General features: G+C 43.8%; 1 protein-coding gene across 1 annotated transcript in view; it reads right to left on the bottom strand.

Annotated features, from left to right (window-relative positions):
• The window catches only part of LOC115092515 (lysine-specific demethylase 6A-like), a 716945-nt gene that overhangs the window by 43274 nt on the left and 647468 nt on the right, over positions 1–26203 (bottom strand). The window contains 5 exon segments of the mRNA XM_029603412.1: positions 3468–3609; positions 5155–5342; positions 6576–6690; positions 25184–25316; positions 25318–25333. Coding sequence (XP_029459272.1) covers positions 3468–3609; positions 5155–5342; positions 6576–6690; positions 25184–25316; positions 25318–25333 — 594 coding nt within the window.

Genomic DNA, 26203 nt, shown 5'->3' with positions numbered 1-26203 from the left:
AAAACAAGGGCATTGAACTTGGGGGCTAGAGTAGCCAGGAAGAAAGGTAGAGCGGAAAAGCAACAAATAAATAATATATAACTGGTTATGAGATTGGTAATTATCTCATTCCGTGAATTATGTTTGTATCATTAAGTAGACCTCATACTTAGGTGTAGATGTGAATGCTATTCAGTGTAACGTTTTTACACCAGTAGTATAATCATGGGTCAGAAATGAATTTTATATGCTTAGTGAGTCCAAAGTGAAAAGAATTCAAAGTTGATGTAGCATGACATTTCTCATTGTATTCATTGTTGCAGAATTTCTTAACGCATCATAGTAATGTGTGAAGAAACGCATTACTTCCATGTTGGTGAAAATGCCACGAAAATCATCTCACATACATTCGGCTCCTTGATGAAGGCAGATGCCGAAACACGGTCCGTGTCGGGCTAATACACCTCGAGCCTTGAAACATCTTTAACTCTCAGGCGTTTCTTCACATGCAAAAAAAGCTAAGTAGCTACATTATCTTAAGAAATTGAATGTTGTCAATACTATGAGTAGTTAAGAAATTCTGCAACAATGAATACAATGGGAAATGTCATGCTACATCAACTTTGAATATTTTCACTTTGGACTCACTGAGCATATAAAATTCTTTTCTGAACCATGATTATACTACTGGTGTAAAATGTTATGCAGAATAGCATTCACATCTACGCCTAAGTATGAGGTCTACTTAATGATACAAACATAATTCACGGTGATTTGTGGTACCTTAGCCTTCTTATTATTACGATTTTATACACGGCTACTACCTGTCCTATAATTTTGAGAGAGCGGTTGTGTTGCTTATATTTAAATTGCTAACATCTCAAAATAATTTTTTTTTTTTTTTTAACCTTTGTTGTCTGATCTTTGTATTTTTCTAATCAGTTGGTCCTGGTCTCTTTTTCCCATTTTTTTCCCTTGTCGCTCATTTCCTAATTCCTTTTCAGTGTCTTTCTTCTATTACTGTCTTCTTCCCTTCCACACACACACAAACATACACGCTTTCTCTCACAGACTCCCCCTCACACACTCACGCTCTCACTCTCATATGCTCTCCCCCCCCCCCCACACAAGCTCACATTCTCTGCAGACACACATACAAGCTCTCACTTTCTTACCCCTCCCCAGGCTTATATTCTTATGCACACACAGACGCACATCCAGGCACCCATTCTCACCCACACACATAAACCCAGACTCCCATTCTCACCCACCCACAAACCCATGCTCCCAGTCTCACCCACACATATACATATTCAAGCTCCCATTCTCACCCATACATACACACATTTAAGGTTCCATTCTCACCCACCCACACAACCCAGACTCCCATTCTCACCCACACATACACATATCAAGCTCCCATTCTCACCCACACACAAACCCAGGCCCCATTCTCACCCACACATACACACATTCGAGCTCCCATTCACCCACATATTCAAGCTTCCATTCTCACCCACATCCCCAGGGCTCCAATTTTCACCCATACACCCAGGCTCCAATTTTCACCCATACACACACTCAGACTTCCATTCTCATCCACACATACACATTCAAGCACGTGCACAGCTTCCGCTTTCCTCCCCCCAAAGCAGGAAGATCAGCTGGCCTCTCCTGCTGCCACCCGGCTCCTGCTATCGTCGGGCTTCGGGCCATATGGCCCGCCGATCTTCCTGCCTGAAGGGAGAGGGAGAGGGGAAGGAAGCAGAAGTTGTGTGCTGCGCTTCCGCTCCCCCCCAATAGGAAGTTTGGCGGGCCGTACGGCCCGAAGATAGCAGGAGGACGGTGGCAGCAGGCGAGGCCAGCTGATCTTCCTGCTTTGGGGGGAGGAAGCGGAAGCTGTGCGCGCGCTTCCATTCCCCCCTCCCCCCCAAACAGGAAGGTGAGTTGGCCATACGGCCGCAGCAGCGCTTCCCCATGTTGCAGTGATGGTGCGCGAGGCGTGGGTTCTCCTTGTTCGCTTTCGCGGGATGGGATCCTGCGACAGCTTGCAGTTCCGGTGCCAGTTGGGTGGGCCTGGGTCTAAGTTGGGTGGGCAGCTGCCCACTCAGGCCCACCCGTGGCTATAGGATTTGTTCTTGGAGATTTTAGCAAATATGTGACTCTTCTTAGTGGATGACATATTTCCTGAGGTCCTCAAGACAGCTATTGTACTCCTAGTTATAAAGTGAGGTCAGTGCCAATGTATCAATGCTCTAATTATAGACCAATTTCAAATTTACCTACACTAGTAAAAATTATAGAGCGGGCTGTATTGGTACCGTTGACTGATTATTAGGATCAACATTCAGCTGTTTTTTCCCTATACAGCTATATCAACAGTTATTGCACAAGTGACTCAGTGTTTACAGATCATAAAGTTTTGGATGTTAACTAACCAACTGGTATTCAATATCAATAAAATGGAGGACATATTTTCTAGGCATCTGGCTCCCAATCCTCATTCAGGTTTGGTTTTTGATGATAATCTTATTCCTTTTCTCGAGTCAGTTCATAATTTAGGTTTTGACATTAATCCTACCCTAAATTACATGTCATACTGAAATGTTTTACTGCAATCAGGTTTTTACAAATTATGTTTATTGCGATCACTGAGATTTGTTTTATTTCCTAATAGCTTCAGAACAGTTGTTTAGGCTCACATTTTAACCTCAGTGGACTATAGCAACACCTTACCGACTGGACTGCCTAAGTATTAGATTCAAATACTGCAAAATCCTGCTGCCTGCCTAGTTGTGGGCTGTGATTTAGAGATGATGTATCTCCTATGCTTGTAAAACTACACTTTATTTGTCTTTAAATCAATCAATGGGAATAGCCCATATTTTGCTAATCTACTTGGTCTTTCGATCACAACAGGATTTGTTGCTAAAGATACTTGCTCCTAGACAGATTCATTATGAAGAAATCCGTAGAATGGTTTTTTACATAATTGGCCAACAATTTGGAATGCACTGCCCAGTTATCAGTGATTGATCCAGGACATTAAACTATTTTGGAAGCAATTAAAAGCAGATGTTTTTAATGTTTTAATTATGATGGTTTGTTTTATGTTAATGATGTATTAACCTGTACAAAAACTTGAGTTAAGTGTTGTATTATAAGCAGTTATAAATCTTTTTAAATGCATAAATAAGGGGAAATATTTTTATTATATATTTTTCAAATGATTTCGCTGTAAATTTAGGCTCTTCCAAACTCTGACATTTTATAACATTACAATTTAAAATAGAAAGAAAACTTTTATATTGGCGAAAGTGGACATCTACAATAAAGTCTGCTAAATTTGCAGAAATTCCCATAGGGCCTATCGGCAATTTGCTGTGGCACTAGTAATTTTAATGTTACCCACAGCATATTCAAAACCTTTTGGGGATTTCTGGAGTATTTATTGGATTGTAATGGATATTGGTGGAAAACATACGTACTTGATCATTTCAAAAAGCTTTGGATCTGAGACTTTAATATTTCGTGCCATGTTCCAGGAAAGATGAACCATGGGTACAATAGACTTCACACACTGCAGTTTGTTCCACTCGTACCGCTCCACTGCCAATTTATACTGGCAGGCTAGAAAAAGAAATGGTTAGCAAATCCATTAAGAAAGTAAATATGATACCAAAGATGACCTGTTACATATCTTATATGAGGTCTAAAACCACAATAACTGTTTTCCAGAAACACAAAATCTATCAATCAAGGATATTAAGTAGAAATGCATTCAATGTTAATAGTTCAATTCCATCCCCAGTACATAATGGAACAGATTCAAAATAAAAAAAAAAGTAAATAATAGACAACTATGTTGGATTCGGTTGCAGCACAAGTGGTCTGAGACCATATGGGACCAGGCCCACCAAAATGGTGACCTATGCCCAGGACAGGAGGAAAGTTTGCTGTCCACAGAGTGGTGATAAAGGATCATCTTATAGGAGCCATTCCTCCAGCCCTCAGGACCAGCTAGGGTTTTTAGTGCCACCTGAACATGCTATCTGGGGTGGGGAGGGTTTCTGTAAAATGAAAGGGAAGCAGGGGGCAAATACATTACACGTCACCTCAATTATAAATACAAAATCACATGTATAAGCTATCATGCTAATAAAGTCTCCTGAATCTGAAGAAAAGCAAATACAGCAAAAGAGCACCAACATCAAAGTCTAGTCTCACCCTGCTCAGTTCTGGATATGTGAGAAAAATTCAGTTCTGCACTACCACAGACAGTCTTCAAGAAGAGTTCAGAATGAATATTAAAGCTGTAACTTTTTTGATAACCAGCTACATAATTACAATCTCCCTCTGGTCTATTTTAATTGGATTTGTTTTGATTCGATCAAAATTATGTGCACATGGGATCAAACACTACAACTTTCAATGGGAAGGGGATATACAGAGAAGAAATTTAGGTTTCTGGGGAGGATGGTATTGACTCTCTAAAAATTGCTATTTCAAATTACGTTTCCTGTAGCTCCTGACTCCAGTTTTAGTATAATTTGTCACCAAGAGGACCATGTGCAGGAAAGAGGATGCTATGGTGCAGTACTAACAAGATCCTACAGTTTTTTATGGAAGAAATATCCTACACTGCTCTTTGGCATCTTCTGCCTTGTAAGTTATATCCTCACTGCAGCATGCTGCATACAAATCTGCTACTAAGAACAGCAAAAAACAAACATTAATAATGTTCGTTTAAAGAAAATAAACTTTAAAAGCACTTTCAAGGGCTTCCTTTTCTTGTCATTCAATATGGAAAAAGATGGGTGCTCACCATGAGAAATGTACTCAATGTTTCACACATTCTTTTAAAGTACATCTCTACAATTGAGCATGAAAAAGCATTAGAATCATACTAGATTAGTTTTGGTAAATGACAAAGGAACTTATATCTTGAAGACATGTATATGTACTAATTGAATATCAGTCAAGTTTTTTTTTATCCTATTCACCGACTTCAAAGCTACTGACCAAATGGAATAGTTTGTTTTCAATAACTTTCTAGGAAAGAGAAAATGCAAGTTTTGTTTACCTAAAATTCAATGGCAGAGTGTACAAAACAGGGAAAACCAAGTATTTTTGAAATGGGTTTACTACTGCACAGTCTGTGAACATATACCATACCTGTAAGAGGGCCAACATTCCAAGCAATATTATTGCACCAGCCAATAGCCTGGACCCAGTGGACTGTGCCAGCGTTGATCCAAACTAAATCACCCGGCCTCTGAATAAACCTGTACACTGGAACATTTGTTTCATACAGATCTTCCAGGTTGGGCCACCAGGATCCCATCAGGAAATTGATATTATTTCTGGACAAGAAGGAACAAGCATTAGCATTGCCTTTCTTTACAGAGGTGCATTCATTATTTTTTCCAGAAAACAAGTATTTTCCAAAAAACAAATATTTTGCTGATCAACTTTAATGGTCAACATCCACAGATATTCTGACAAAGGGGACCTACAAATTGAGGATCCTATACTTTTGATTACCAAATTATTTCCACAAAATCCAAGCAGATCTTTGGTACTATCATATCTTTCTGCTTATTCAAATTACAGTCTTCATGTATTAGGCATTATTGAAATAACTGCCTTTAAAACAAGGCAGAGGTGTTTATGGCAAAGAAAATGTTTATTCCACAGTTTAACAGGAGCTACCACTATTGTAACAGCAGCTAGTCCCTAAAACGTTCAAAGAACAGCTTAAGATGAGAACTGGAGCAGTTTTTACCTGTAGAAAACCCAATAAGGAAACCGAGGTAGCCATGACAATTGTCTGAGGAAGAATTTTGTATTCCGAACTGAAGCAAACAGTACTCTCAGCTAATAGGCTAATCCCCACAACTTCATGAGTAGATTGGTTAGATGTTAAAGAGCTTTAGTTGTAGATATTCTTTTACTTTGCTGAGGAATTATTTGGTAACCAGAATCAGGATTTTCAAAAACAAAATGAATAAGAGCTAGTGGAAGTTCTGTGAAAGTTCTTAATAAAAATCAAAATTATTGAAATATTACAGCTTTGTAACAAATTGATGCACAGCTATTTATATTTCTATATTTTCACAATTTATTTCATTTTTTACACAATTATATGATCAACTATGCAGAGGTAAGGTTTTGTGTGCCTAGTAATTGGTGGCATATTATAAAAAAACAAAACAACTTTACACTTGTACAAAGGAATAGAAATTTGAATTTAACTTTCACTTTTACTGTATTTGTTACTACAAGAGACTAAGCTAGTTATATATCTATGTACACATTCAGGGTTAATAAATAATCAAAGGTTTTTAATTAATGGCTGTCTTTAGGCCCTGTAGCAATACAAATATTTAATGTTGGCATTTTATGAAAGCAACACTTAGGCCTTTATAATTATCTCTTTGATCATTATGGCTTCAAAACTTGTTAAAATTTGATCCAGACTAGCTCATAAAACTTTTATAAGTTAAATCCCATTCTATATAGCTATGGATACACATGAATGCAACTTCTGACATATGCTGTATAGCAATAAAATCAGATTTCCTTCTTGCACGTACTTTTCACAGAAGTCGTTCATAACACTCCAGTAAGTTTCAGGAACAACAAACCATTCACAGTCACCTGGACCAATATTGATATTCACAGAACAGAAGTTGTTGTTTTCCTGATGACCTGCAATACCCAATGCAAAAGAACAGTAAACTCTTAAATCAGTGGAAGGTGGGTGGTATTCCAAAATTGACCAAAAGCGATGAACAGTTAAAGAAAAAAACAATACATGCATTTGACTTCTAAAACTTTTGTGTAAAGCCCTGGCCCTATTTTGACTTTCAAAATATGAGAAATATTGATTCAGAAGTCTAGCTTTTTGGACTAGAATCGTGAGTCTTAATAAACTGCGAGAGGTCCCATGTTTGAAATCTGCATGAAAAAATTATTTTGAAAGAGGGTGTGGCCTGATAGTAATTTAATTATTTATTTCAACTTTAACAACCACTTTCCCAATTCTAAATCAGGAAATCTGCATTCTAATCCTGCTTCTGCCACTCACATTTATGGTAAACTTGTGAGGGTCATTCCTTCTGTGCCTTAGCATTCACTTGCATTGTAAGCACTGGGGAATAGATTCATACCTGTATGTAATTTGGATTAGAGTAAATTGAGACTTATTCAACTCTCATACCCCAGTTGCCTGTAAAAAAAAAATAAATAAAAAAAAACTCACCTGTATACTACACTACTTGGTTTCGACAGGACAGATTTGTGCGATGATAAAAATGCACTAGTCAGTTTTGCAAATACACAACATGTGTAGCCATCCGCCCCAATTTGTCTTTCACTGAGGCAGAGACTTGAAGGACATATACTTCCCATAGAGCTTCTGATAAAGCCATTAGGACATTGTCCATGTGGACATTGAAATGCATATGAACAGTCAATGTTGAACTACATTTCTATATCTTCAAACTCTGCATATTTTTTTTTTCCACTTTGGATTGCAATTTCTCCCACATAGTAAATTTTACAGAGGCAGAGCAAAGATTACTTAGGCCCCAGTGCAAGTTTTCATTTTGGACCTCTTCCAACACATACACACATACTCCCCTCTTCCCAGTGCTCTCACCTAGCTGAAGACCTGTACCCCAAGAATGGAAAGAATCCTGTTAGGCAGGCAGCCCCTTCTCTCACAGCCGATTGACTCATTCTGCTTACAAGAACAAATGAGCTGCAGGTAGTGGGGCAACAGCTCAGCAGTCCTCCTCTGCCTCTCACTGATGTCCCAATATAAAGAAGACAAGAGATGAGAGGCAGATACTGCTCTTCATGTTTAATGACCAGTGATGCCTCTAACCAGAATATTTGGGGGAGTGACAGGAGGGCGAACTAGATACGAAGGGGCAAGCCAAAATGACATTTCCACATATTGCGGTAGATTTTACAAAATTATGCACACGCGTACTTTTGTTCACGCACCAGGCGCAAATAAGAGTATGCGGGATTTTAATAGAGACGCGTGTAGCCGCGTGTATCTGTTAAAATCCGGGATCGGCGCTTGCAAGGCTGAGCAAAATCGGCAGCCTGCGCGCGCTGAGCTGCGCAGCCGGCCTCCGTTCCCTCCGAGGTCGCTCCGAAATCGGAGCGGCCTCGGAGGGAACTTTCCTTCCGCCTCCCCTCACCTTCCCCTACCTAACCCACCCCCCCAGCCCTATCTAACCCCCCCCTACCTTTATTCCAAAAGTTATGCCTGCTTGAGGCACGCCCCCGGGCCGGAACCACGCCCATGTCCCCGCCCCCGGATGACGCACTGCAACGACACGCCCCCCCCCCCAGGAAAGCCCTGGGACTTACGCGTGTCCTGGAGCTTAGGCTCGGCACGCGCGGGGGGGGGGGGGGGGGTTTGGGGTAGATATTCGGGGGTTATGCGCATAACCCTTTGAAAATCTACCCCATTACGTGTACTCCCACATCATGACATGAAAAAGTTCAAGGATCTTTTATGCAATAAAGAAACCTCTGGCCAATTTTAACCAATAGAACTACCATTAAAAATATTTTATAGTATTATTCAACCAAATGTTCTCTGTGTGAGGGAAGTCTGGAGTGTACAGGATGAGACAGAGCTCCAACATAAGCTCTGCACTTCCAGTTCTTTAACACATGCTCTGCCTCTACAAAACTTCCTCCAACAATGGGTGCAGAAAAGAACTAGGGACATTTTCCCTTACAACACAAATTCCCGGCACTGCCAAACACTTCATGAAGTAACACAAGCCTCTGAAAATCAGACACTCAAGCTATGTAGCAAACCTGCCATACCATACATAATAGCACTAACTCCCAGAACTAATACCTCATATTTGTCACGCACCAACCTTCTCCTAATATAGATTAAGGGACCAAAAGCAGAAATAGAAACATGCGGACCAAAACTGAAATGGAAACCCTGAGAAGCTAGACTCTGTATGCAGTGTAACAGGGAAGAGACAGGGCCATTTTAACCAATTAAGGGGCCCCAGGCAAACTTTTGTGGATGGGCCCATTTTTTTTTAAATATTGACCAACACACTCCATCTTCTCCCCAACTCCAGAACTCTCCTCCTCCTCTGCCCCAATTAATCTTATGCTGCTGGGAGGACAATCACATGCTGCCTCCTCCTTTCAGCCATGCTGGCTAATTCAAGCACACCTTCTGGCCCATGCAAGTGCAGCATGAGGCATCTTCTATCTTCTGACCCACAAAGGCTGGCACAAGTATGGTGCTAAGGCAGTAGCGTAGCCAGAAATGAATTTTTGGGAGAGGCTCAAAATTAGCATGGGTGGGCAGTTGGCAAACAAGTCTAGGCCCTGCCTACTATTTGTACTCTTAACAATAAATATTGCCTTAGAGTGCATCTGACAATGGATTTCTAAGCAGTATTTTAATTCAAACACTTATGAACATTCAAAATACTTTATTAATCTATATAATTTATTTTATATTTGCCATTTATAAACTTCTGTTACTTTTTACATGATGTGTAACAAACATCAGATCCAATTATGTAATAAAACAAATATCAATGTATTCTTTTGTGAATTCTCTTTCCAAAAATGCAGAGAATATCATAACTACAATAAAACAGCAATAATCATAATAAACATCATAAGAACTTAACACCTGCAACAGGTGCAGAACAGAACTAGAAAATGCAAAAAATATATATTCAAATGTTGGTGCCACCTTAGTGACAGCAAAACAAACTTCCTCCAATGCTAAACACTTTGTAAAGTAAAACAAATCCTTACAAAAAAAAACAAACCACTTAGAACCTTCCCATGCCATAACAGCATCAACCTTATCTACAAAAATGCAGCAAAGGTAAGCATTACACCAAGCCCTAGAACATTAATACACTATGTAGTGGGCATACAGAACAAGCCAAACTGCTACAAATTACTACAGAGAAACTACATGCTAGCCAAAATACTGCATCTCTGTCACACATGCACAACACAGACAGACCCTTATCAATATAGAATAAGGGACTACAAATCAGAAACAAACATGCAGACAAAACTGAAATGGGAAACCTGAGAAGCCAGCCTCAGCCTCTGTGAGCACTGGAATACTGAAGAAACAGCAAAATACAAATATATCAGAAATGGACATTCCCAAAGATGGCATATTCCAATTGCTGAAAGTCAAAATACATTTTTTTTTTTTACCTTTGTCGTCTGATCTTATTTTTCTAATTGGTTGGTCCCAGTCTCTTTGTTCCCCTTGTCTGTCTTTTCCTAATTCCTTTTTCAGGATCTTTTATTCTGTTTCTTTTCTTTCCCTTTGTCTTCTTTCCTTTCTCCTTCATACACACACACACAGATTCTCTCTCACATGCACACTCTGAAACACATGCTTTCTCTCACAGAGGCTCCCACTCTTGCATGCTCGCTCTCACATACACACAGACTCCCACTCTCATATGCAGGCTCTCACTCACAGGTTCCCACTCCCACACACACACTTGTGCTCTCACAGGTAGGCTCCCATTCCCCCTCACAGACACACACAAGCTCTCTCTTACATCTCATACACAGAGGCTCCCATTCTCATTCTCTCCCTCACATGCAGGCTCCCACTTCCATGCACATACTCTCCCTCACACATACATACAGCTTCTCCATTCCAACATTCTCTCACATACACACGCTTCCTGGCAGCCTCCCAGTCATACCAACATCCTCCCCCTCCCCCATGCAGGTTCCCAGTCACACCAACATTCCCCCTCCCCCAGGCAGACACACACACACACACGGCAGGCTCCCATTCACCCGAAAACACGTCCGGACAGGCAGAATTCCCATGAGGAGCAGAAGGGGGCTGCCTTCTGCGAGGTGACCTCGTGGGCTGCCTTATCTTCAGTTGTTGGTGGGACAGGTTCGTCCAGCGGCCTCCCAGGCCACCTTTCCTCTTTGGCCGCTGCTTCTCAGGCTGCCGGGCTAAATGGGCGGGCCACGACTCACCCAGGCCCACCTGTGGCTACACTACTGTGTTAAGGGTCTTCTGCCATGGATAGGAATGGTATGAGGGTATTAAGCACACTAAGGAAACCTTCAGCCCTATGCCCCCCTCCTCTTTCCGAAACAACTTTAAAGGTCACATGCCCTGAGAATAAACACAATAATCATTATGATCCCACCACCACCTCTCCCAGAACAATCCTGTAAAAATATATAATTTTAAATATTAATCTTTGTTTCTTTACATATATATATGCTAGGAATGCAGGCAATTTTTACATTTAATTTTTGGCCCATTTCTTGGCTGAATTTTATTTCAGGGGCTTTTTTTGAATTCATGTTTGGGTTGATTTGACTATTTTCTGAAATGGGTAACCTAAATATTTTCAGGCCTTTCAGAGGAAGGCACCATGCATTTGATTTGTGCAAAACAACCTAAAACAGGCTGTTTCACTTCAGATTCTCCATTCATTTTAAATGAACACATAGCCCTAATATATACATAATATAAATACGTTTCAGAAATCATGTCAGTGTCTGAATGTCTCATCTGTGATTTTTGGGGGTAGACTACAAAAAAGCAACCCAAGAAATTCATATATTTTTAAATTAAAAGAATACTGTATTGGTTGAGATAATATCTGAAATGAATACCTTGACTGGCTTGCTGGGCCAGACTAAGATTTTTCCTTATTATTCATTACAAAAAATATTTAGTTATCACCTCAGCAAGTGATGCACATTCCCTCCATTACTAAATACTATCTCAAAACCCTGCAAAAAGTTACTCAACATCTATATAGCAACCTTGCTATACCAAACAGCACTAATTCCCAGAATTCAAACTGCAACAACCCCTATCTATCAAAAGCAACAGTGTAAATATTCCACTGGACTCTAGATCAATACACTTCCTTGTCTGGGAAAACAAAACAAGCTAGACTGCTATAGATCTGTACAGAGAAACTACAAATGCTAACAGAATACCTTTATTTATTTTATTTTTTTTTTGTTTTAGCTCATGCCTTTTCATTGGTAGCTTAAGGCAAGTTACAAATTCAGGTACAGAAGGTATTTCCCTGTCTCCAAAAGGTTTACAATTTAAAGACCTGCTGTAATAAAGCATGCTGGGCTGCATGCACATGCTAGTGAGTGGCACTGGCTATACACACATTTTTGTTTACATAACTTTAATCCTAATTTAACAAGGAGTTTTATGAACAAAAAATGTGAGGACAACCATGCAACTAAATTAGTGCTCCTCCATGCAAACCCCATGTTAACGATGGCATTAGCTATTACACACCCCCCCCCCCCCCTTTCCCCCAATATAGACAACTGCATAGGCTTAACCCATGTTTTTGAATGCTCAAAATTTAACTCCTAGTCAGAGGTGGAGTAAAGTTGCTGGGGCTGTTAGTCTATGAGGTTGAACCTAGAGTTCGAACAAGCAGAGGCCCTGTAATTGGAGTTTATATACTGAAAATCCAATTTGTGCACACATTTTTTTTTCTGTTCCTAAATTGTGCTTTTATGAAGAAAGCAGGACTTGTGCATAGAGCATGTTCTCTGTGTGGAAATCATGGTTTATGCATATAAATCTTTTTTTGTGTTCTAAGACTGTGTACACACATTTCTGTGTGCACACTGAGTTAGAGCACTTTTTTTTTTAAACTCCTGATACATGAGTATACCATTAGCATACGGCATTGAGAATTAATTCTTTTTCTGCGCAAGTAAAGAAAATGTGCCTTGATTGCCACAAGGATTGATGCTGGGACTGGTTCTGTTCAATATCTTTGTGAGCAACATTGCAGAAGATAAAGTTTGTCTATTTGCGGATGATACTAAGATCTGCAACAGAGTGGACATGCCGGAAGAAGTAGAGAGAATGAGACGGGATTTAAGGAAGCTTGAACAGTGGTCGAAGTTATGGCAGCTGGGATTCAATGCCAAGAAGTGCAGAGTCATGCATCTGGGGTGCGGTAATCCAAAAGAGCTGTATGAGTTGGAGGGGGTGAAGGGCTGGTGTGTCCCCGAGAGGGACCTCAGGGTGATAGTGTCTAGTGATCTGAAGATGGCAAAGCAATGTGATAAGGCGATAGCTAAAGCCACAAGAATGCTGGGCTGCATAGAGACAGGAATGATCAGTAAAAAAAAAAAAAAAAAAAAAAAGGAGGTGATAATGCCCTTGTACAGTTCTTGGTGAGGCCTCACCTGGAGTACTGTGTTCAGTTCTGGAGACCCTATCTCAAAAAGGTCAGAGACAGGATAGAGACAGTCCAGAGAAGGGTGACCAAAATGGTGGTGGTGGTGGTGGAGGGGGGGGGGTGTCTCCAAATGATTTATGAGGAGAGATTGAAGGACCTAAATATTTATACCCTAGAGGAGAAGAGGTGCAGGGGGATATGATACAGACCTTCAGATACCTGAAAGGTTTTAATGATGCACAATCGACAAACCTTTTCCATTGGAAAGAAATCAGTAGAACTAGGGGTCACGTAATGAAACTCCAAGGAGGATGACTTAGAACCAACATCAGGAAATATTTCCTCAAGGAGAGGGTGGTGGATGCCTGGAATGCCCTTCCGGAGGAGATGGTGAAGACAAAAATGGTGAAAGATTAAAAAAAGGGCATGGGATAAACACTGTGGATCCTTAAAGGTTACAGGATGGAAATGAAGAAAAGAGAGCATGGGGGTAACTTGCTGGTGTGGCGATTACTATCCTTAACCAATAAACCTTCATATTGTTGATGCAGCTCCAGTATTGCTCTCTGCTTCAAGGGCAAGAGGTAATGGGGAACTGGACTCAGATAGCAACCAACAAGGGTCCTGACTTTGACAGTCTGGTAAACTAAGTATGGGGGTGACTCGTATGGAGCGGCAGATGCTATCATAAGCTTGCTGGGCAGATTGGATAGACCATTTGGTCCTTTTCTGCCTTCATTTCTATGTCTCTACAAGTTTAACACACTTTTTTTTCTTTTTTACTCATCTTATTACCATAGCCCCTAATATATAGCAAAATTGCTTACCTTGTAAAGGTGTTATCCCAGGACAGCAGAATGTAGTCCTCACATATGGGTGACGTCACTGACTGAGCCCTATTGCGGGAAAACTTTCTGTCAAAGTTTCTATAAACGTTTGACTGGCACTGTGTGGCCACTGAGCATGCCCAGCATGCCATAATATTCTCTGCCACAGGGGTCTCTCTCTAGTCTCGTATGTAGCAATAAGCTTTAGCAAAATAAAAAAATAAAAGAATAAAAGGTAACATATCCAACTCCGCAGGGTGGTGGGTGGGTTTCGTGAGGACTACATCCTGCTGTCCTGGGATAACACCTATTACAAGGTAAGCAATTTTGCTGTATCCCAGGACAAGCAGGATGCTAGTCCTCACATATGGGTGATTAGCAAGCTAGAGGCCGAGTCATTTTGTAGTGAAGCAACAGTGAAGTATTGTTGGTGAAAAGGAGTCAGACAAAAATCATAGCAGGTGGGATGTGGAAGGAGTTGGGATTAAACTGGAAACAAGTTCTTTAAGACAGATTGTCCATAGGCTGAATCTTGTCGTCCTTCTTTGTCCAAACAGTAATGAGCTGCAAAGGTGTGAAGAGAACTCCATGTTGCTGCTTTACATATGTCAAGAACTGGCACTGAACGATAGTGTGCTACTGAGGTTGACATTGCCCTTACTGAATGTGCCTTTACTCGCCCTTGGAGAGGAAGGCCTGCTTTTTCATAGCAAAATTGTATGCAATCTGCTAACCAGTTGGATAGAGTATGTTTACCCACTGCTTTACCCGGTTTGTTTGGATCATAAGATAAAAAGAGTTGAGTGGATTTTCTGTGGACTGCAGTGCGGTCTAAGTAAAATGCTAGCGCATGCTTACAATCCAAGGTATGTAAGGCCCGTTCTCCTTGGTGAGAATGAGGCCTTGGAAAGAATGTGGATAAAACTATGTGGAATTCCGTAACTACCTTGGGAAGGAATTTTGGATGTGTACGGAGAACCACTCTGTCATGTAGGAATTTTGTATAGGGTGAGTACGTGACAAGTGCTTGTAACTCACTAACCCTTCTAGCCGATGTAATGGCTATAAGGAAGATAGTCTTCCATGTGAGAAATTTAAGATCACAGGAATTCATGGGTTCAAAAGGAGAAAGCATGAGCCTTGTTAGGTCCAGATTCAGGTCCCATGCTGTGACTGGTGGCCGAATTGGTGGTTTAAGTTGAGTTAAACCTCTCATAAACCTGCTGACAAGAGGTTGTATAGATATTGGTGCATCTCCCATCTTGTTATGGTAAGCTGAGATTGCACTTAAATGTACTCTTACAGATGAAGTCTGGAGACCAGACTCTGAAAGATGGCATAACTAGTCTAGTAGAGAAGTTGTGGGGCAGGTGAAAGGATCAAAACTCATTTGCCTGCACCACAAAGTAAACCTTTTCCATTTCGAAGAATAGTTTTGTGTTGAAGGTTTACGTGAAGTTATAAGCACTTGAGACACATTAGTTGAAAGATTGAGTGGTTGTAAAATCAAGCTTTCAACATCCATGCTGTCAGGGAAAGGGATTGAAGGTTGGGTTGGCGCAATTGACACTGATCCTGAGTTAAGAGAGTGGGAGCTACTCCCAGACGAATTGGATCCCTGACTGACAGGTCTAGAAGTGTGGGAAACCATACTTGTCGAGGCCAACATGGGGCTATGAGAATCATGGTCCCCCTGTCCTGTTGTAGCTTCACTAGAGTTTTTGGTTATGAGCGGTATCGGAGGATACGCGTATAGAAGGCCTGAGTTCCAAGGGCAAGAAAGACTAGTAGACCTGGTTCGAGATGCAGGAGGGTAGTACCGTCTTTGCCTATAGAATGGTCTTCTAGTATCTTTTCTTTGAGGCCTACGAACCGAGTGCGTAGGTGGATCCTGTGGGATGGAGGAAAGCTGTCTCAGGGTTTCCGTATGCTCTTCTAACTGCGTAACTGCATCCTGTACCTTGGATCCAAAGAGGTTACCTCCCAGGCATGGAAGATCTACTAATTTATCCTGGTCTTCAGGCCTGAGGTCCGAAGCTTTAAGCCATGCCCAACGCTGGCACTGATCCCTGATGCAACGACCCTGGAAGCTGTCTCGAACCCATCATAGGCTGCACACACTTCATGTTTGCCTGCCTCCAGCCCTTTTTGGATGATGGCTTGGGCTGCTTCTTGATATTGTGATGGAAGAGGTGGAATAAATTCCTGTATTTGCTTCCATAAATTTCTCTGATATTGGGTCATGTAAAGTTGATATGAAGATATTCTAGAATTTATCATGGCCCCTTGGTAGACCTTCCGCCCCAGGGAATCTAAAAATCTGTGATCTTTACCTGGGGGATTTGAGGAATGCGGTCTAATCCTCTTGGACTTCTTTTGCGCAGACTCTAGCACTACTGACTAGTGGGGGAGTTGCGACTTTTGGTAGCCAAGAGTAGACCGCACAAATATGTACTGTCCATTCGTTTATTAACAACTGGTACTGAGCATGGATGTTCCCAAATGTGATGTTGCAAGTCCAGCAGAACATCATGGACTGGTATAGCTACCACTTGCTTTGGAGGGTCTACAAATTTAAGTACCTCCAATGTTTGTTGTCTGATATCTTGCTCTGTGACCAAAGTGAATGGTATGGTGTCAGCCATTTCCTGTACAAAGGATGTGAATGAAAAATCTTCTGGAGGAGATTTTTTTCCTTGGATCTGGTGGGGATGGAACAGACATAAAAGCTTCAGATGAGGTGTCTGATTGCGTGTCACTCCAAGTATCATATGGATCTTGGTGTTGAGGAAAAGTTTTGGAAGGTGCAGGTGGTCAAGGAATCCCTGAAGATCCTGGTAATGGTTGTTCTTCCTGTGGATTTGAGGGAAGAGAATTGAGCAGTTTATGATATTTTTTTTCATTAACAGCTGATATAGTGCCAATTCTGAATTTCCTGGATCCCCAGGCAAGGTTGGCAACGATGATGACTGTGTCGGAACCAAAGAGTCTGCTTATCCACAGGTTGCCCTAATTTGTTGGGGTGGAAAGAGACGAATAACGGAGTGCTCTTTCTGTGGGCAACTGTACGGTCTAGATAAAAAGCTAGAGCCCATTTACAGTCAAGGGAATGCAGAGCCTGTTCCCCTGGATTGGAATGGGGCCTGGGAAAGAAGGTAGGTAGTATGATGGATTGATTAATGTGAAACTCCGAAACTACCTTAGGTACAAATTTAGGGTGAGTGCGGAGTATCGCTCGGTCCTGCAAGAGTTTAGTGCAAGGCGGATAGGTAACTAGGGCCTGTAACTCACTAACCCTGCGAGCTGAAGTGATAGCCAAAAGGAAAATCACTTTCCATGTGAGATATTTTAGGTCACAGGAGTGAAGAGGCTCGAATGGTGGTTTCATGAGCCGACCAAGAACCAGATTAAGGTCCCAAGAAGGAACCGGAGGACGTAAAGGTGGCTTGATATGCAGCAAGCCCTTTAAAAAGCATATTACAAGGGGTTATACTGATATAGGAACATCCCCGACACCTTTATGGAAGGCGGCTACCGCACTGACATGCATTCTGATTGAAGAGGTCTTTAAACCTGACTCCGACAAATGCCAGAGATAGTCCAAAAATCTTGGGATTGGACAGGAAAAGGGATCAAGGGACTGCGAGGTGCACCATGATGTGTAAATTTTTTCCATTTATAGGAATAAGATTTTCTTGTGGAAGGCCCCGTGAAGCAATCAGGACACGAGAAACCGAATCTGAAAGGTTAAGTGGTTGAAGGATTAACCTTTCAACATCCATGCCGTCAGAGACAAGGCCTGAAGATTGGGATGGCGTAGGCATCCGTCGTTTTAAGTGATCAGATGCGGGTCCGTTCCCAAGGGAATGTGCCTGCGGATGGAGAGATCCTGAAGTACTGGAATCCACACTTGGCATGGCCAGTGAGGTGCTATCAGGATCATGGTTCCCTTGTCCTGACGTAACTTCACGAGAGTCTTCAAAAGAAGACGAAGTGGAGGGAATGCATAGAGCAGACCAGTTGCCCACGAGAGGGAGAATGCATCTCTGGGCTGAGAGCACTCGCTCCGAATGAGGGAGCAGAAATTGTTGACTTTGTGGTTCTGAGGGACGCTAAGAGGTCTGTCTGGGGATAACCCCATTGTTGGAAGATGAAGTCCGCTACCGAGGGGCTGAGAGACCACTTGTGCGGTTGGAAGACACGACTCAGTTTGTCTGCCAAGACATTGTCCACTCCCGGCAAGTAGGTGGCCCTGAGGTACATCGAGTGGGAGAGCGCTTCCGCCCAAATCTGCACAGCTTCCTGACACAGGAGCCTGTGCCTCCCTGCTTGCTGAAGTACCACATGGCCACCTGGTTGTCCGTCTGAATCAGGATGACGTGATTTGACAGGCGTTCCTGAAAAGCCCAGAGAGCACATCGCATTGCTCGAAGTTCTAGGAAGTTTATTTGATGTTTGGCTTCCCCTGGAGACCAAGACCCTTGTGTCTGTAGATTGTCCACGTGGGCTCCCCACCCGAGTTGGAAGCGTCGGTGGTGAGAATGAGTTGAGGATCTGGCACTTGAAAAGGCAGTTCCTGGAGGAGATTGTTGTGATTTTTCCACCAGGCGAGAGACAGACTGAGTGAGTCGGTGATGTGGACAATGGTCGACAGAGGCTGAACAGCTTGAATCCATTGTGACCTCAGAGTCCAATGCATGAGCCTCATGACTAGGCGGGCCATTGGTGCGACATGGACTGAGGACGCCATGTGTCCTAAAAGGACGAGGAATTGGCGAGCTGTTGCTGTATGCTGAGACTGTAACTGGTGAGCGAGAGACACGAGAATTAGAACTCGTCGTTGATGTAGAAAGGCTTTTGCCTGCAAGGTGTCCAAGTCCGCCCCAATGAACGACAAGGTTTGAGATGGGACTAAATAGGATTTCTTGTAATTGATGAGAAATCCTAGAGAAATTAGAGTGTGTAGGGTCAAATTGAGGGACGACCGAGCGGCTTGATGGGTTGGAGCCCTGATTAACCAGTCATCGAGATAGGGGTAGACATGAACACCTTCTTTCCTGAGAAAAGCTGCGACAACCACGAGACATTTGGTAAAGACTCATGGTGCCGATGCTAGGCCAAACGGAAGCATGCGGTATTGATAGTGCTTTGGGCCTACTAAAAACCTGAGGTACTTACGATGAGCTGGAGTTATCGCAATGTGTGTGTATGCGTCCTGAAGGTCCAGAGAGCAGAGCCAGTCTCCTCTTTGCAGAAGAGGTAGAAGCAAGCCCAAGGTTACCATCTTGAACTTTTCTCGCTGTAGGTACTTGTTGAGAGCACGTAGGTCCAGAATTGGACAAACTCCCCCGGATTTTTTGGGGATCAAAAAGTATCGGGAATAGAACCCTAGGCCTTGCTGCGAGAGAGGGACGGGTTCTATTGCTCTTAACTGGAGAAGAAGGGAAACCACCTGCTCCAGAAGGACAGAATGGTCGGATACTCTCCATGCTTGCAGAGGTGGTGAGTCCGGTGGAAGAGCAAGAAAGTTTAGGTGGTAACTCTGAGCAATGATTGCTAGCGCCCAATGGTCTGTTGTGATTGATTGCCACATGCCGTGAAAGTGGCACAATCGACCTCCCACTGGTATGCTTGGCAGAGGAATCAAGCTGCTGCTCTCCAACTGAAAGTCAAAAACCTGAAGCAGACCCCGGCTGGGGAGCTGCTTGCGGCTTTTGCTTTCAGGCCTGGCGAGGCTGAGGTTTTTGAGAAGGCCTCGTAGTTCGGGACCTTGCTGGTGGAGGATAGTACTTCTTTGGACAGAAGAATGACTTCTTAGAGTCCTTCCTAAAGGTCTATCTTGAGGGGAAGTCGGAAGTTATCGATGAGAGCTGTTTAAGGGTCTCATGATGGTCCTTTAATTCAGCCACTATTTGCTGGATCTGTTCACCGAACAGATTGTCTCCTACACATGGCAGGTCAGACAGCCTGTCTTGTACTTCTGGGCGAAAGTCAGAAGATTTGAGCCAGGCCCATCGTCTTGCCGAAATGGCAGCTGCAGACACTCTAGTAGAGGTGTTGAAGATATCGTAAGCTGTTCTTATCTCATGCTTTCCTGCCTCAAACCCCTTGTTGACAAGGATTTGAAGCTGTTGTTGGAATTGGTCAGGCAGGGTTTCAGAGAAGTCCTGTATCTGCTTGAAAATGACCCTATTGTATTGGGTCATATACAGCTGGTAAGCAGCAATTCTGGAGATGAGCATGGCCCCTTGGATCACTCGTTGACCAATATTGTCTAGGAACTTGTGTTCCTTAACAGAGGCTTCGTCCTTTTTGCTTTCTTTTGAGCCGATTCCACCATCACTGAGTGGTAGTCGAGCTGAGATTTTTGAAAGCCGAGGGCTGATTGTACTAAATAGGTAGTGTCAGCTTTTCTATGGACTGAGGCAACGGATCCAGGATTTTCCCAGTTCTTTTTGAGGAGGTCAAGAAGAACTTGATGAATGGGAATAGAAGTTATCACTTTAGGGGCATCCAGGAATTGGAGGAGCTCCATCATCTGGTGCCTATCATCCTGCTCCGTCTGAAGCTAAAAAGGGACCAACTCTGACATTTCCTTCACAAAATTAATGAAAGAAAGGTCCTCTGGAGGAGAACGCTTTCTTCTTGCAGTAGGAGAGGGAGGTGAAGGTAAGTCATCAGTGTCTGTGGAAGTATCATCACCCCAGGTGTCATAAGGATCAGCAGACTGAGCTGTAGGACAAGAAGGGGGTTGGATACCCGAAGACCCCGGCTGAGGCTCCGAGAAAATCGAAGGAATCGTCAGGGGCACCGTGGACGGCCTGGAAGGCATCGGTGCCGGTATCGAAGGCACTGATGTGCGTATCGCCCCTGATGAATGAATCGGTGGCGAGGGACGAATTGGCATCGATGGCTGAGGCAGTACTCCCGAAGGAGGAATGCGGAACGGTGTTTCTCCTCCCGATGAAGCTGTCAAGGGGGAGCGCACCGGAGCCATCGGAGACCCGGGAATCACCAGTGGAAGGGCGGGTCATGAGCGCCTCCATCCGGGATAGCAGCGGGGGCCAGCGCTGCTGTCATCGGGTCGGTGACCGGTTCCACTCTCGGTGCCGGAGGAACCTGGAGCCGTTGCATCGCCTTGTCGATGGCCTCCTGGACCAGCCGGTCCAGTTCTTCACGGAGACCTGGAGCAAGCAGCCCCGGCTCCGTGACGGAAGAGGGAGGCAGAGGCACAGTCGGAGGGACTACCTTTACAGGCGGAATCGCGACTCCCAAACCCCGATCAGGTGAGGGTGGCCTCGATGTCTCGGTCACAGGAATGGTCGGTCCCATTCCTGGACAGGGCTTCTTCGATGGTGGCTCGGACGCTGGCTCGGTCGATGATTTCGCTCCCTCGACGGTCCGAGACTTATGATGCCGATATTTCTCCCTACGATCCCCTCGATCTTGAGGGGGAGAAACGGGAGTCGATGGCCGTGAAGACGTTGATGGCGGACGGTCACCGGATGGTGGTCGATGCTGGTGCGACTTCGACGGTACCGGTTCTGATGACGTCGAAGCGATGGATGGCGTCGGGGTGTGCGCACAGAAGAGGAGTCCCATCTTCTCCATTCTGGCTTTGCGACCTTTTGGTGTCATGAGGGCAAATTTGGTGCAAGTCAGGACATCATGCTCACGGCCTAAACACATTGCACAGACCCCATGAGGGTCTGTGATAGACAAAGAATGAGTACAGTCTGGGCACCGACGAAACCCCGATGCCATGGCCATCGAAAAAAATCGAGCCGCGGTACGGTTGATGGCCAGTAGGCCGCGAAGACCAAACTCGACGGTAATAGACGAAAGACTGTCAAAAAATATACTGGAGTACTGCGGCCTGAGAAAAGTTAGAGGGATGACCCCTGTGGGGCAATTTAAGTTTAATTAAGTCCGTGAGGAAAATTCCTGTCAGGAATCTCTTCAGAGCTCCTAAACCGCGAGGCTACTGCTGCATGGAAAAAAGAAGACTGAAGGGGGACCCCTGCTGGCTGCAGGGTTAGTGCCATGTTGTGCATGCCCAGTAGGGGCCAGTCAAAGTTCTGGAAACTTTGACAGAAGTTTTCCGTGATTGGGCTCCATCCTAATGATGTCACCCATATGTGAGTACTATCATCCTGCTTGTCCTGTGAGAATGCTCCATTTCATCTCTTGGTTTTAAGCGGTGTACCGCAGGGATCGGTGTTGGGACCGGTCCTTTTCAATATCTTTGTGAGCGACATTGCGGAAGGGATAGAAGGTAAAGTATGTCTTTTTGTGGATGACACTAAGATCTGCAACAGAGTGGACACGCCGGAAGGAGTGGAGAGAATGAGACGGGATTTAAGGAAGATGGAAGAGTGGTCGAAGACATGGCAGCTGACATTCAATGCCAAGAAGTGCAAAGTCATGCATATGGGGAGTGGAAATCCGAATGAACTGTATTCGATGGGGGGAGAAAGGCTGATATGCACGGAACAGGAGAGAGACCTTGGGGTGATGGTGTCTAATGATCTGAAGTCGGCAAAACAATGTGACAAGGCGATAGCTAAAGCCTGAAGAATGCTGGGCTGCATAGAGAGAGGAATATCGAGTAAGAAAAGGGAAGTGATTATCCCCTTGTACAGGTCCTTGGTGAGACCTCACCTGGAGTATTGTGTTCAGTTCTGGAGACCGTATCTCCGAAGAGACAGAGACAAGATGGAGGCGGTCCAGAGAAGGGTGACCAAAAAGGTGGAAGGTCTTCATCAAATGACTTATGAGGAGAGATTGAAGAATCTAAATATGTACACCCTGGAGGAAAGGAGGAGCAGAGGTGATATGATACAGACTTTCAGATACTTGAAAGGTTTTAATGATCCAAAGACAACGACAAACCTTTTCCGTAGGAAAAAAATCAGCAGAACCAGGGGTCACGATTTGAAGCTCCAGGGAGGAAGATTCAGAACCAATGTCAGGAAGTATTTCTTCACGGAGAGGGTGGTGGATGCCTGGAATGCCCTTCCGAAGGAAGTGGTGAAGACCAGAACTGTGAAGGACTTCAAAGGGGCGTGGGATAAACAATGTGGATCCATAAAATCAAGAGGCCGTCAATAAAGAGTGGGTGGCTCGCCAGAATGACGGCTACTGCCTGGAGATAATACCCTTATTCAATAAACATACACATGGTTACTGTGACTCCAACATCGCTCTAAGCTACAACAGCAAGAGGAAATGTGGAAAAAAGGATTCGCACTCACAAAGTGGGGAGTAGCTGGCTTGTTACGGCGGTTACTACCCCAAACCAAATAAGCCTGATACTTCACTTTCAATGCATATCCAGCATAGCTCTCTGCTTCAACGGCAGGGGAGAAGAAAACTGATACTTCACGCATATCCAGCATAGCTCTCTGCTTCAACGACAGGGGAGAAGAAGAAAAACTGATACTTCACGCATATCCAGCATAGCTCTCTGTTTCAACGACAGGGGAGAAGAAGAAAAACTGATACTTCACGCATATCCAGCATAGCTCTCTGCTTCAACGGCAGGGGAGAAGAAGAAAAACTGATACTTCATGCATATCCAGCATAGCTCTCTGCTTTCAACGGCAGGGGAGAAGAAAAAACTGATACTTCACGCATATCCAGCATAGCTCTCTGCTTCAACGGCAGGGGAGAAGAAAAAAGGATTCGCCACTCACAAAGCGGGGAGTAGCTGGCTTGTTACGGCGGTTACTACCCCAAACCAAATAAGCCTGATACTTCACTTTCAATGCATATCCTGCTTCAACGGCAGGGGAGAAGAAAAACTGATACTTCACGCATATCCAGCATAGCTCCCTGCTTCAACGGCAGGGGAGAAGAAAACAACCAATAAGGGCTGAATAACACAGTCTGGGTAAAACAAATAAGCATGGGTTGTTAGCTTGCTTATTGCGGGCGGTTACTTCCCCTACTACCCATAACTAATCAAGCTTGATATTTCACTTGCTTGCAGCTCCATCACTGCTCTCTACATTAATGGTGGGGGTGGAAGGGAAATAGAACCAAAGAGCTAAGAGAAACAGATAAGTATGAGAAAAAAAATGTGAAGCTTGCTGGGCAGACTGGATGGGCCGTTTGGTCTTCTTCTGCCGTCATTTCTATGTTTCTATGTTTCTCTCTAGATTTCCCCACTCCTTCCCCCTCCAATCCTCAGTTTTTCTACCTTTCACTAACCTACTAGCTTCTCACTCCCAGTATCACCCCTCTCCCTCTCCATTCCCCTTATTCTTTTCCCAGTTTATTAATCCCCTCCTTTCACCCACTTCCATATTCTGTCCTCACCCCTCTCCCAGCCCTGATATAGATTTTTTTTTTCTGTTTTTCTCTCAACAGCCCCAGCACATTAGAACACAAGAACATGCCATACTAGGTCAGACCAAGGGTCCATCAAGCCCAGCATCCTGTTTCCAACAGTGGCCAATCCAGGCAATAAGAACCTGGCAAGTGCCCAAAAACTAAGTCTATTCCATGCTACTGTTGCTAGTAATAGCAGTGGCTATTTTCTTAGTCAACTTAATTAATAGCAGTTAATGGACTTCTCCGAGAACTTATCCAAAACAAACCCAGCTACACTAACTGTAGTAACCACATCCTCTGGCAACAAATTCCAGAGTTTAATTGTGCGTTGAGTGAAAAAGAACTTTCTCCGATTAGTTTTAAATGTGCCACATGCTAAGTTCATGGAGTGCCCCCGAGTCTTTCCATTATCTGAAAGAGTAAATAACCGATTCACAATTACCTGTCTAGACCTCTCATGATTTTAAACCACCTCTATCATATCCCCCCCTCAGCCGACTCTTCTCCAAGCTGAAAAGTTCCTAACCTCTTTAGTCTTTCCTCATAGGGGAGCTGTTCCATTCCCTTTATCATTTCGGTCGCCCTTCTCTGTACCTTCTCCAGTGCAACTATATCTTTTTTGAGATGCGGGCGACCAGAATTGTACACAGTATTCAAGGTGCGGTCTCACCATGGAGCGATACAGAGGCATTATGACATTTTCCGTTTTATTCACCATACCCTTTCTAATAATTCCCAACATTGTTTTAAATTTTTTTGTCTATTACTTTAGCTGTGACAAAGCTAAGAACTCACCTGGTGTCCTGCTTCCTGGAACTTTCATGTATAACTGGACTGTGTTCATCCCAAGGATCGTATGACCAACGTGGCTTAGAAGGTTTCCAGCTGACACAACACGTGCAAAAGCAGGTAACTTGGTCAGTTCATTGAAGCTGCAATTTCCACCTGTACCAAAACAGAATAAAACTAAAAAATCCAGAGAGGAAGGGCCAAATAGTTTAGATATTAGAAAAGACTATTATTTCCTTAGAAATTCTTGAAAGCAACTTCACCACAATATCAATCTAAAAAATTCCACTTTAAAATATATACTTATAAATAATCGGTAGATTTTATAAATTTACGCGAGTGCGTACTTTTGTTCGCGCACCAGGCGCGAACAAAAGTACGCTGGATTTTATAAGATACGCGCATAGCCACACGTATCTTATAAAATCCGGGGTCGGCGTGCGCAAGGGGGTGCACATTTGTGCAACTTGCGCGCGCCAAGCTCGGCGCGCGCTGCCATGTTCCCTCCCAAGGCCACTCCGAAATATCGAATATCGAAATCGGAGCGGCCTCGGAGGGAACTTCTTTCCACCCCCCCGCACCTTCCCCTCCCTAACCCCCCCCCCCCCCCCCCCGGCCCTATCTAACCCCCCCCCTACTTTTGTTGGCAGATTTACGCCTGCCGAAAGCAGGTGTAAATCTGTGCGCGCCAGCGGGCTGCTGGCGTGCCATCACCCGACCCAGGGGCTGATCCCGAGGCCTCGACCCACACCCCCGGTCCCGCCCCGAACTGCCCCCTGACACGCCCCCTCCCCGCTCCTTTTACGAAGCCCGGGACTTACGCGCGTCCCGGGGCTGTGTGCGTGCCGACGCGCGCAGGGCTTTTAAATCCGGCCCCAATGTTACTTGTTAGATTCCATTTCTGCTCTGAAATATAGTAGCTAATTTCTCTTTCTAGACTCCCTGTTGTATGATTGTCTCTCACACTTTACATAAAGTAAGCAATTTTTGCTGTATTTGAGTACACAGCTAAAGTTTACATATTCT

The sequence above is a fragment of the Rhinatrema bivittatum genome, chromosome 5 (genome assembly GCF_901001135.1).
Source record: "Rhinatrema bivittatum chromosome 5, aRhiBiv1.1, whole genome shotgun sequence".
Lineage (NCBI taxonomy): Eukaryota > Metazoa > Chordata > Amphibia > Gymnophiona > Rhinatrematidae > Rhinatrema > Rhinatrema bivittatum.
This window is presented reverse-complemented; position numbering and strand designations above follow the sequence as displayed.